At 35.0% G+C, this 12795-nt stretch overlaps 1 protein-coding gene across 1 annotated transcript; it reads left to right on the top strand.

Moving 5' to 3' along the window:
* The first annotated feature begins 3231 nt into the window (after positions 1-3231).
* LOC131650527 (uncharacterized) lies at positions 3232-3714 on the top strand. Its single transcript, XM_058920233.1, has one exon. The coding sequence runs from the start codon at positions 3232-3234 to the stop codon at positions 3712-3714; it is 483 nt and encodes a 160-aa protein (XP_058776216.1).
* Positions 3715-12795: the final 9081 nt, after the last annotated feature.

The following is a 12795-nucleotide window of genomic DNA, read 5'->3' as shown; positions in this document are numbered from 1 at the left end:
ATCTTGGGCTTTAAACAAGAAGTAGCAATCCTTCATTTCACAAAATTCCCTAGAAAGGGTTAGCTTCCAAATCAATCTTTCATAAGTCAAAATTCCATGGAAAGGGTTAGTTTCCAACAAAATCATTCCTTCATTTAATAAAATTCCCTAAAAAGGGTCAGCCTCCAATCAATTCCTTTAAATCCAAAATTCCCTGGAAAGGGTTAGCTTCCACCAGTCTTTCATTTCATAAAATTCCCTGGAAAGGGTTAGCTTCCATCATCCATCATTCAAACCTTCAAAACTCCCCGGTAGAGTCAACCCTGGGTCAGTCTCAATCATTCAACATAACAAATTTCCCAGTAAGGTCAACCTTCAACTCTGGGCTTTCATTCATCAATCCCTGCTTAATAAAAGAAAATTCCCCAGTAGGGTCAAATTTCGATCTCTGCATAACAGAGTAACCCATCAAGTAGCCACAACCTTGGGCTTTGTACAAGGCAGATAAACATCATTTTCATTTGTCAAAAGATTCATAACCCTTAGGGTCTTTTCCCCACTGAGTCAGCCACAACTTTAGGCTTCATACATGGCAGAAAATAATGTCTCCCTAGATAGAGTCGGCCACAATTCTGGGCTTTGTACAGAACACCAAATAAATCCTTCAAATAAAACAAACACTCTCCAACTAGAGTAAACTGCAATCCTGGGCTTCATACATAACACAAATTCCTTCATTCAAAGTCAATCCCCGGTAGAGTCATCTCCCAGGGTCAATCAAAACTCTTTTAAGCCTCAAGCTTGGGCCTCATACAAGCCACTCAAAATTCAAATCTTTCATATAGTAGATAGACATGATTTATCACTATAGAGAGATACTTCTCCTATTTAACCACATTCAAAAATACAAACATTTTCATTTCAATTTCAAACATTCTCCTATTTAGAATTCTGAAAGGCATGCTCTAAGGAACACACACTCGGGCTTGATCCCTTTCCCTAAACTGGTTGAGAATCGTTCTTTCATTCAAGAGACTGCGATTGGAATACTGGCACACACACAAGTAAGGTCCCTCTCTTATCAAACAAACCCCACTTTTCTGTCACTTCAAATGTTTGTGGTGGAATAGTAGAAATACCTCTCTGTAAAGATGACTTCATGTCTCTTTCCTGTAGTCAGAGATTTAATTCAAGCTTCAACATTGAGCTTCAAAAAAGGCACCCAAAATCAATTCATTTCCCTAATTAGTTCCCCGAACTACAAAAAGCTCTGATTTCCATTAGGGATATGTAGGCATGAGATTCACAAGGAATCTCAGCAAGCTAATCAAAAAACCAAAAGTAGTCAGTTCATCTGTCTTTCAATTCAATTCTCTCTCCTAACACAAAGGATAAACTTTCCCAATCAAATAGCAAACACAAACATATAGACCCAGAGAAGGTTCCCGTAGAGTACTACGGATATGTAGGTTGCTTAAAACCTTCCCTATGTATAACCGACCTCCCGGACTCCAGAACATCTAATTAGGTGAAATCCCCACACCTAGAAAACTCTTAGGGTTTATTTGAGATCTTTTTCCCCTTCCTCCTTGTAGGATAATTAAAAAGTTTGTGTGCTATCGTAGAAGAACTGAAATAAAATTCATCCCACAAGGGCGCCTCTCTCCTTCTAAATTTCGTGTGAAGGGTCTGGCGTGCCGTCCTCCCAAGTTAAACGGGGAGGTAAAAAAAACGACACCACAGTGGTGATGGTGTATATTAGGGAGGTGGAATTATTTGCGGACTTCATTGACAAAAATTCTTTGGTGGATATACCTTGTAAAGGAAAGAGATTTTCTTGGTTTAGTGGAGATGGTAAGTCTAAGAGTAGAATTGATCGATTTCTCTTATCTAGTAACATTGTCAATAGATGGTATGTGAGTGGTTAATTCATTGGTGATAGGGATATTTCGGACCATTGTCCCATTTGGTTGACGTCAGATAAATCTAATTGGGAGCCCAAACCTTTTGGATTCAATAATGAATGGTTTTCCTTAGATTCTTTTGTTTCGTTTGTGGAGGAAGAGTAGAATAGAATGAAGATTGAGGGTCGAGGAGATTATGTGCTAAAAGAAAAGCTTAGGCTTTTAAAAGACAAACTTAAGTGGTGGAACAAGGAGGTCTTCAGGAAGATTGAGTTGGATATGGAGGAAGGGGTTCGGGACATGAATATAGCCGATGAGAAATTGGAGGTGGATGATAATTTAACTTTTAATGATAATCTTTAATTGAGAAGGGAAGCTTGTTGTAGGTTTTGGAGGAACTTAAGGATTAAATAAAATATGCTTCTTCAAAAATATAGAGTGAATTGGCTTAAAGAGGGAGATTCGAATAGTGGTTTCTTTCACAAAGTTATGAAACAAAGAAGAAGGATTAATCATATTGGGCCGATTATTTATTCGGGGGGAGTGGCGGAATCGGTGGAGGAAGTGCAAGAAGCGGTTTTTAATCACTTTGAGAAAAATTTCTTCGAAGAGGAAGATTTTAAACCGACGTTGGATGGTATTCCTTTCAAGGCCATTAGTGCGGAAGAAGCTTCGGGTCTTGAAAAACCTTTTTTGGAAAGTGAAATTGAAGAGGAGATATGGGATTGTGGAGTAGCTAAAAGTCTGGGGCCGGATGGGTTTTCTTTCCTCTTTTTAAAGAAGTGTTGGCACATTATAAAAGAAGATTTTATTAATTTCTTTAATTCTTTTTTTGAAGGAAGAACCATTTTAAAGGTGGTTGTGCCACTCTTTTAACCCTTATTCCTAAATGTAAAAATCCTTTGTCTTTGGATGATTATAGGCCCCTTTGTTTGGTTTCTTGTATAAGGTGGTGACTAAACTTTTGGCGGGAAGATTAAAAGGTGTGCTTAACTCTATCATCTCCCCTTCTCAAAGTGCCTTTGTTCCCAGGAGACAATTGTTGGATGGTGTCCTAGTGGCGAATGAGGTAGTGGATTATGCTAGAAAAGAAGGAAAAAATTGTGTGCTTTTTAAAGTGGATTTTGAGAAGGCCTATGATAAGGTTAGTTGGAGTTATTTAAGGTATATGCTTAAAAGGATGGGTTTTGGTGCTAGATGGATAAGTTGGATGGAATTGTTGATTTTCAATAGCAAGATGTCGGTGCTTGTTAATGGAAGTCTCACGAAGGAGTTTATTGTTCACAAGGGTTTGAGATAAGGAGATCCTCTTTCTCCGTTTATTTTTGTTTTAGTGGCGGAAGGTTTAATGGGCCTTGTTAAACAATCTATCAAAGTGGGAGAGTTCCAAAGATTTGCTATTAAGGAGGCTTGTTGGGTTGACATTCTCCAATTTACGGATGATATGTTGATTGTGGGAGATGGTAATTGGAAGCATGCTAGGGCCTTGAAAGCGGTGCTTCGGGCTTTCGAATTGGTGCCGGGGCTAGGAATCAACTTCCATAAAAGCAAATTAATTGGAATTATTGCTAATCCTCATTTCTTGGATGCGGTGTCTCACTTCCTTTCTTGTAAGAAAGAAGAGCGTAACTTTTATTTTCTTGGCATTCCGATAGGTTTCAATCCGAGGAAGGAAGCTACTTGGAATCCAATGAAGAATCGTTTGGAAGGATGGTCAAACCGCTTTTTGAAATTGGGAAGTAGAATCACTCTTTTGAAATCCGTGCTTAGTTCTTTAGCCATTTTTACCATGTTTTTTTTACAAGATGCCGAGTGTAATACGATGAACTAACTTTATTATTGTAATGTCGCGGTTAACAAGAGTCGCCACCGACTTTTATTTTATCCAAATATTAGAAAGGCTAAAAGAAACAGAAAAAACCTTTTTGAGAAAAACTGAGTTCGGGGGGTAATTATGCAAAGGGAAGGTGTAAGGCACCCTTTGCATCCATGGTTTTCCATGGGCTCTTAATTGCTTTGCTCTTTGATTTTAGAAATGTAGAAGAAAAGAGTATGGACTTTAGATCGTAAATAAGCGTAGCCATTTTGAAGGTTTATGAGAAAGAATATAAAAAAAAGTTTTAGCCAGAGCAAGGCAATTAGGAGCAATTACCTTAGTGTTTGAAAAAGAACGTTCTCTTAGCCTTTCAGGGTGAAAGGGTCTATCCATGCCATGAGATAGCAGGAAGCCTTTCATTTGGAGGTTGAAGGGTCGTCGAAATATCGTTTGCCATAAGACTGTCCCATGCCATAGAAGGGCAGGTAGTCTAAGGGAAAGATCAGAACAGCCTTTTCGTAGGCAACCAGAGGATACCTCAGCCTTTCGTAGGAAACTTCCGAGGGTCGAGGTCATATTAGTCTATCAAAGGCAGCATCATTAGGGTCTTATGACCTTTTTATTTATTGAGGCAACATGGCTGAGGTATCCTCGTATTCGAGGGACATGGCTATTCTGCAAAAAAAAAAACAATGCAACAGGCAACAGGCAACAGGAAACAAGAGGGGTACCATAAAAGGTGCGTGTGTGCAACAATCACGTGACCAGATTCAGATATTCATTTTATAGTTAGGTGGTTCTAATTGAATTCAGAGTTGCACTCCCTAGGATTAATAACCACAACAATTAATATTAACAATTATGGGGAAGGGGAAAGTGAAACCAGCGGGTAATAATAATAAGAAAAAGATAAAAGAGGATAGAGTTTTAGGGTTACCGACTATTCGAGCTTTGACGGTTGGCAAACCCTGAAAAGGTGGGAAAAATAGAACACAAAATAGAGTGAGTGCATTATCAGTTCGGAGGCAAACATAGCTAACCCTAAAAATAAAAAGATAAAGTAACTAAGATAAATAATTAAATAGGTACTTAGCTTTATATTTGATCCGATATGGTTGGCAGTCAGAGGTAGCCTCGGGGTTAACCCTGAAAATTTACACAGAAGAAAAGAATTTTTAGTGTATGAATGATCTACAAACCCTGAACCTAACAGGTTTATTCAAGAAAATTTATTGTGACCTACAGGGTTTGTAAGGCTAAAAAAGCGTTAGTGGATAACACCTACCAATAACAGTGATTAATGATCATGATAAAAGGAATTTTGATATTGCGAGAAAAAAAAGAGTTTTCGATTAAATAATATAAATGGTTATAAAATTATTATATAATAAAAATATTTTGATTGAATAATCTAAAATTAGTAACCATAAACCATAAGGAAAATAAATAAATTAACGGTTGTGTAATTAAAAATAAATAATAGAAAATACTTAGCTTTGGATCATGTGTAATGCGCTTCTGTCCTGTGGGCGTCAGATTTGGCCTTGGGACAAATACAAAATAGAGGAAGAATTGGGCGCGAAAATAAAACCCTGATCCTTTGGCCAAAAGAGGTACATGCAAAAATAATAAGAAGAATAAGAAATAAAAATATGAAAATTCGAACTTTCGATAAAATAAATACTAATAAAGTTTATTATTCTAAATAAAAGATGTAAATAATTATTATTATTAAAAAAAGGAAATAAGAAAAATAAAGAAAAAAACATTGATGTTATTTAAACAAAAGAAAATTAGAAAAATAACTTATCTGGATCAGGTGCGGTAGGCTCCTGATGGTTTATGGTGAGCCACGTGTTCAGGACCCTTGGATGTGCATTGATGAAGATCTTACGGTGAAGATATGAGGGTGCATCGTATGTGCGTTGCATTGGATCTGGAAGCTTCACTATAAATAAAAATTAACGAATGGCCTGGGGAGGATACGATCCCCAGTCTTCATGGTTATTGACACGCTTCCCTTGCCAATCCAACTATGTTAGTCAATTGTTAACAACATTCATCAAATAAAATAAATAAAGTCAATAAAGTTAATGGTGGAATCAAAAGTAAAGTCAGAATGGGTCCCACTTATCTTGTGTTAACGAATCAGAATTGGAGAGAGGGAGTTCCATCTCTGACTGGCCAATCACAATGGGGCACGCGTGGTCAATTTTTCCACGGCCAAGAGCCACCGAACCGGCGCGAGTCCGGTTGTCTTCTCCGGCGGGTTCGACGGTCAGACCTGCAAAAAATCAACAAAACGCAAAAGGGAAACACCCCGATAGCCTAAATCGAGGGCCCTGAGTTCAATGGTGCCATTCTCTAAGCCTGAAACCTTTTGCATCGTGCAGTCCGTAGCAACATAAACGTTATGCCCTGAACATGGAATAACGCCATCCCTGCGTCCAAACTTGAAAACAGACGTTCGCAACCACTCTAAACACAGTTATGAACAAGGATATGTGTATGGAATATATTTATATGGCCTGTATGGGAGTGCATGAGTTTCAACAAAAACACAAACCGTTAGTAACTGCTGCGATACCTTTCCACGTGCTATGAGCTTCGATGAGGGCGTGTATGTGTTCCTGTGATCTCCAGGAGTGTGGTTGAACCCTTAGCTTCGACTGAAACTTGCTGGAGAAATCTTTATCTTGTGCCCTAGTTTTTAAAAAAGGTTATTAAACGTGAAACCCTAACCCTTTTATTGCCAAAAAATCCCCCTTTTACTCTACTGATCTTAGGTATATATATGAGGACCAAGTTAGGTTAAAAGTTTAAGGAAAGAATGGACTAATTTGTGAGAAGAAGATTTGATTGGAAATTTCTTCATGTTCTTTCCAATTTTGGCTTAATCTCAACCTTTATTCAATCAATCTCATTTGCACAAAATTATATTGGTAATATGTTTTAAATGATGATTGAATATTGCTTAGAAAATAATCCTTAGCCCAATATTTGATTTTCCATAATTTATATGATTTTAATTTCTTTTTAATTGAAATAAAAAATCAAAATAAATCATCCAAATAATATATTTTCGTGGCAAGAGGATATTGGGCTCTTAGATGCTTGAGGATCAAGATTGAATCAAAATAACTTGGGCCCATTTGCAAAAATATTCTAATTCTTTCACATTTTTCCCTCCAAAATAGTCCAACTTTGACAAGGCCTACCTCTCTCAATTTTTGAGGTATGGAAGTGTTCTAGGACTTTTTAGAAACCTTAGAGAGTCCTCTAACCAGTGTCTTTGGTCTCATATCAAAATTATTCTCCATGCTCCTTGTGTGTCTTTTTGAAAAAGGTGACTTTTTGTTGACTTTTGAAAAGGACCTATAATGTTTTGGTCCATATCTCCCAAATGAAGCATTTTTCGACTTGGCATGTGAGAGACAATTTAGTAGAGAATCAAATTTCCTTCAAAATGAGATTTGGATGGAAAATTTCTGATGTTCCATGTGAGAGTTATGGCTGGTCAAAGTTCAGTTGACTTTCTCCTATACAAATCCTAATTTAGAAACTATTTGATTTGTTGATTTTTGTTCTTTCCTTGATGAACCATGATCAATTCTTGATCAAATGGTGAATGATACTTCAATATGAGGATGTTGACAAAAAATCAGGAGTTTTGACTGTATTTTGACCACAGTTGACTTTTTATGTCAACTAGTCGACTGTTGACTTTCTGAGCAATTGAGGGACCAATTCTTTAAGCTGAGACTTGAGACTTGTCATAGGGGTAATGTGGGATATCATAAGCCATGTGGGATGCCTTGGAGCCATTGATTCACTAATTTTCCCTTGGAACAACAAAACCCTAATTTCTGATCCTTGCTTAGGAGAGTGTGTCTTGGAGCTTTGCATATTGATTTGAATTTGCACAAGAGAAATAGTATGGGAAAATTTTGGGGTATGACACCGAGATTAGTGATGAAGAAATTTACTAGTGTCCAAAATAAATTTTCTTTGGGGGGTGGAGGAAAAGAGAAGAATTCATTGGGTGAAGTGGAGTGATGTTAATTTTCCTTATGAGATAGGGGGTTAGGGGTGAAAAATATTAACTTGTTTAATATGGCTCTCCTTAATAAGTGGAGGTGGAGAATTCTTGAAAGGAATAATGCTTTATGGTTTAATATCCTAAAAGTGCGGTATGGTGATTTATCTACAAACATTTATGGAGTTGGAAGCGGTTGCAAAGTTTCCCCATCTTGTTCCTTTTGGTCAAAGGATATGATGAAAATAGGCTCTTTTTCTTCCTGTGATCCGATTGTTGAAAATTGTAGATTCTTCGTGCACAATGAGTTCAACACTCCTTTTTGGGAATCTATATGGTTAGATGGAAAACCTCTTAAGGAGGAATTTTTGGATATTTTTGAGAAGTCTCGTTTGAAGAAAGTTTCGGTGGTGGCGGTGGGAGGTTGGAAGGAAGAAAGGTGGTTGTGGGGGGATTTAGGGATAAGAGAGGACATGATGGAGGATGGTGTTTTTGAAGAAATGTATGGCGCTTTGAAGGGTCGTTTGGAGGAATTCGGTGGTTGGAAGGAGGAGAAGGATTTGGTGGTGTGGATTGGGAAAACGGCCGCATACAAGGTTTTCACGGTGGCATCTTGTTATGATTTTTATATGCGTCTTCGGATCCTCTTTGGGACTTATAACAAAATTGATGAGGCGTTCAGCTTACTTTAGAAGAGGGAGGTTCCTTTTAAAATAAAGTCTTTCGGTTGGAGACTTTTCCGTAATAGACTTCCCAGAAAAGATCTCTTGTTGAGTAGAGGTATCTCAATACCATTTGATAGTTTAAATTGTATTTTGTGTGGCAATTATGAGGAGACCATGAAGCACTTCTTTTTTAGTTGTTCGGTGGTTAAAAAGGTGTGGGTGGAGGTGGCTTTATGGGTGGGTAAAGGGGAGACTAATGATAATGATTGCATGTCAAAATTTTTAGATTGGTATTGTTTCTTTCGCTTAAAGAAAGAGAAAGAGGGAAAGTTAGGCGTGGTGTGGCTTGCGACCTCTTGGACCCTATGGATTCTTAGAAACGGGGTTTGCTTTCGGAAGGACAAGTGGAGTGTAAATGATATCGTTTGGAATATAAAGTTGCTCGTTTGGAAGTGGATGTTTTGTGGGAAAATTACACACTCCAATTTTTCTTTCTACGACTTCATTAAGGAGCCTTTGTTTTTTCATTCGTAGGTGAACTTGGTTTGTAATTTTCTTTTTTGTGTAGAGATTTCCCGTGTCTTCTTGTAATCGGATTAGAGAACCCATTGTTCTCTATTTTATATATATCATCTCATGCTTTCAAAAAAAAAAAAATAAAACAACATAATATATCGAATTTCAACTCCTAAGGAATCATGTAATAGTTACTAAAAATTATTTGCCACAAATTTTTTGAGTCAAACAAAACAAAATCTCTCAAGAAAAATGGTATGAATGCCATCAAACCTAATAATATTTCAATCACCCAAACTAAGTCAAATCAATGAACACGTTTACTATACCCCAAACTATGGAATGAATAAGTAACTAATTTTCTGAAAATTGGTTATGACATAATTTTTAAGCTCTCAATGTTATGTAAATGTGTGTGTATATTTCATGAACACACATTGTTATTGTGAAAGTGTAAAGAAAACATGGAAGGTCACCAGATTACGATTGCAGAAAGTAATCTATTTTTGTCGCTAATCTATTTTTGTATCTGACAACAATTTTAGTTAAAGAAACTTTCAGTTGAGAGGGTCGGACCTGTACATGTGCAGGAAGTGCTAGATCACAGGGCCCCAAATTTTAGGAGGCCCCAAATTTTTAAAAGGTGCAATCAACGCAGAGGTCCCGTTTTAATTTTAAACCCTGCGGAATTTTCTGCCAATTCTTGATGCGTAGGAACATTTATTTTATTTAAGAATGTCCCAGAAAAATCCGCAGATAAACCTGCAGAATATTTTTCGCAGGTAATACGTGTATTTCTAGTAGTGAACCTCAATCATTGTAACTACTTCTTTGAAGCTGCCCCCTTATCATTAGTTGTGTTTTTATGCTTTAATATTAATTAACCAATTCTCATAATAATTATAAAAATACTAGTAATTGTAGATGGAAGAAGCTTAGGGGATTATTACCATAATTAAGAAACAAATCTTTGAATATTAAAGTTATTTCTCAACCAGGCCGGCCCAATCAACGCAGAGGTCCCGTTTTAATTTTAAAAATGGGCCCAAATTTAAAATATAAATATAATTATAATAATTTAAAAAGACACATAAAAATTATATTTATGTATTAATCAATAATATATTTAAGGCTAAATTACAGTTTTGGTCCCCCTGTTTTAGGTTTTTCACGATTTTGGTCCCCCTATTTTCTTTTTAAACAGTTTTAGTCCCCCATCCCAATTTTGATGCAACTGTTCATGTACGGACATGTACTGACATGTACTGTTCATGCACTATTCATGGACAAAATTGGGATGGGGGACCAAAATACACGTATTACCTGCGAAAAATATTCTGCATGCGGATTTTTCTGGGACATTCTTAAATAAAATAAATGTTCCTGCGCATCAAGAATTGGCAGAAAATTCTGCAGGAATACCTGCGGATTTTACTGCGGTTTATATATTTCAAACATAAAACGAAACTACAATGCAAAATCCGCAGGAAAGTTTCCTGCGAATTTTGCTGCGGATATCTATTTTAATAAAAGCAAATTATTATACAAAATCCGCAGGTAATTCCGTAGAAAATTTTGCTGCGGATATCTATTTTAATAAAACCAATTTGTTATACAAAATCCGCAGGAAATTTTCCTGCAGATTTTGCTGCAAACTTAATTATTTTTTTAAAATAATAGTAATTTTTTTTAAATTAATCATTATATTTAATGGTTAATTATTTAATATTATTATATTAATAAATGTTTTAATGTGAATTGTGTTATTTTTAAATTTTCATCTTATTTTTTTAATGAAATAAAAGGTATAAAAAACTTGAAAAATAAAATTAATAAAAGGTATGAAAAATTTTGAGAATGGGTATTAAAAATAAAATTAATAGAAGGTATGAAAATTTTTGAGAATGGGTATTAAAAATGTTGCAGAGCTCGTGTTCAAAGCCAAACATGGAAACTGAGAATGGCTTGGCTGATAACATGCAAGAATTTACTCAGCAGAAATGTGCTGAAGCACGTCCAGTTGCGATTTATCGTCAAATTGACGATATATATATATATATATATATATATATATATATATATATATATATATATATATATATATATATATATATATATATATATATATATATATATATATATATATATATATATATATATTCTTAAAAATAAAATTTATTTCAAAACAAATTTTAATATAAAACTACAAACAGATTTTAAATCAGTTTATACATACAAACCGGTTTAAACCAATTTGACGATAAATCGCCATCAATGCCACAGGGGTGTCCATATCTGGGATACAGATTGCCCATTTGGCATTGGCCACCCATGTTATCCCAGTTGTCCATTTACTCAATAAATTGGGGGAGGGGTGATATGTTAAAGCGAATTTAATTACTCTAAAATCTCTCCCAAGACAAACGTAGAATTTAATTTCTTGCAAATATGAAATACAAAGATAGTTCATACAAGAAAAGAAAATGAAATTAAGGATCAAAAACGTGCCATATGCATTTAGCATTCCACACTAGGGAACTAACACAAATTGTTGCTATAAATATCCTAAATCTTTTCAACTCTATTGCATCTGCTTTACAGATCTCTTCACTGTTAATATAAACAATATTTCCAATAAAAAGCAGCCACATAATCAAATCCAAGATAGCCGCACACCTTGAAACCAAGCTTATTTCTATAACTGTTGTTGCAGTTAATAGCAGCAATATGTATAAGATTGCAAAGATGCTCTTGTTAACTGGGTGGTCTTCTATAGTAATAAGAAGATAAAACTGAAAAGGCACAGTAATAAAGACGAGAAAGAGTCCAACAATAAGTATAGGATTTTGAGTAGGATCATCTTTGTCCTCAAAAATATCACCAAATACTGATGATATATTAAGTGCTGGAAAGATGATCAAAACAAAACATAGAATCATTGATGTCACAGCTACTCTCTCCAACCTCTCTTTGTCACTCATCTCGTACCTATACATATATTTAAACATGTTCATTAGATATATTTGGACTGCATGAAGAAAAATAATACATGAAAGTAAATTGAAGAGAACGAGTATACCTTGGATCCCGACGTGGTACAGAAGACTTAGAGCCTTCCATCATAATTTCTGAATCTTATGTGTTTTTTTTTCTTCTGCCGTCAGTATAACAATGTGTGCATATGTACATATACAAGCATTTATATAAGTTTGAGGAGTTAAAAAATTGTAGTAAATTTTTGAAAAAGTTAGTTTTTTATTGATTGATTTGACTTAGTTTAGGTTACTGAGTTTCATACCATTTTTCTCGAGAGGTTTTGTTTTGGTATTTAAAAGATGGATTTCCCTTCATCCTAAATTGACTCGTTCAAAATGTGTGGCAAGTCATTTTCCTTATATGTAGTAAAATTAGCTATATTATAGTTGAACATGTTCCTTCAATTTATACATACTACATAAGTTTGAGTTTTTTTTTCTTTCAATTTATCTATCATTTATTCATTTAATGTTCATTTAGGAGAATAATAAACAAATGGTAAATTATTTTAATTAGAAAGGAAACCCTCTGTTAGATCGTTTTCTCAAATAGTTTTTAGTCCAACTGACTATACCCTAATTTTTAAACATAAATATGTAAATAATTTATTTTCAGCTTAAATCCTATAAAAGTAAGCGATTACAAATAAACTTGTATAAGATATTTTATAACGAAATAGAAAATAAATTTAAGTTGTTTTTATATATGCTATTATTTTGTTTTAAAAAGTTATTTTGGGGAATTTTTAAAAAGAATTTAAAAATTATGAAAAATGACAATAAGTTGTTTAGATAAAGTGTCACAAACACTGTCGCAAAATTTATATCACTAAATAAGCTTAAA

Source organism: Vicia villosa, linkage group LG2 (assembly GCF_029867415.1).
Source record: "Vicia villosa cultivar HV-30 ecotype Madison, WI linkage group LG2, Vvil1.0, whole genome shotgun sequence".
Classification (NCBI taxonomy): domain Eukaryota; kingdom Viridiplantae; phylum Streptophyta; class Magnoliopsida; order Fabales; family Fabaceae; genus Vicia; species Vicia villosa.
Note: the sequence above shows the minus strand (reverse complement) of the source record. Positions and strands in the feature narration are given on the sequence as shown.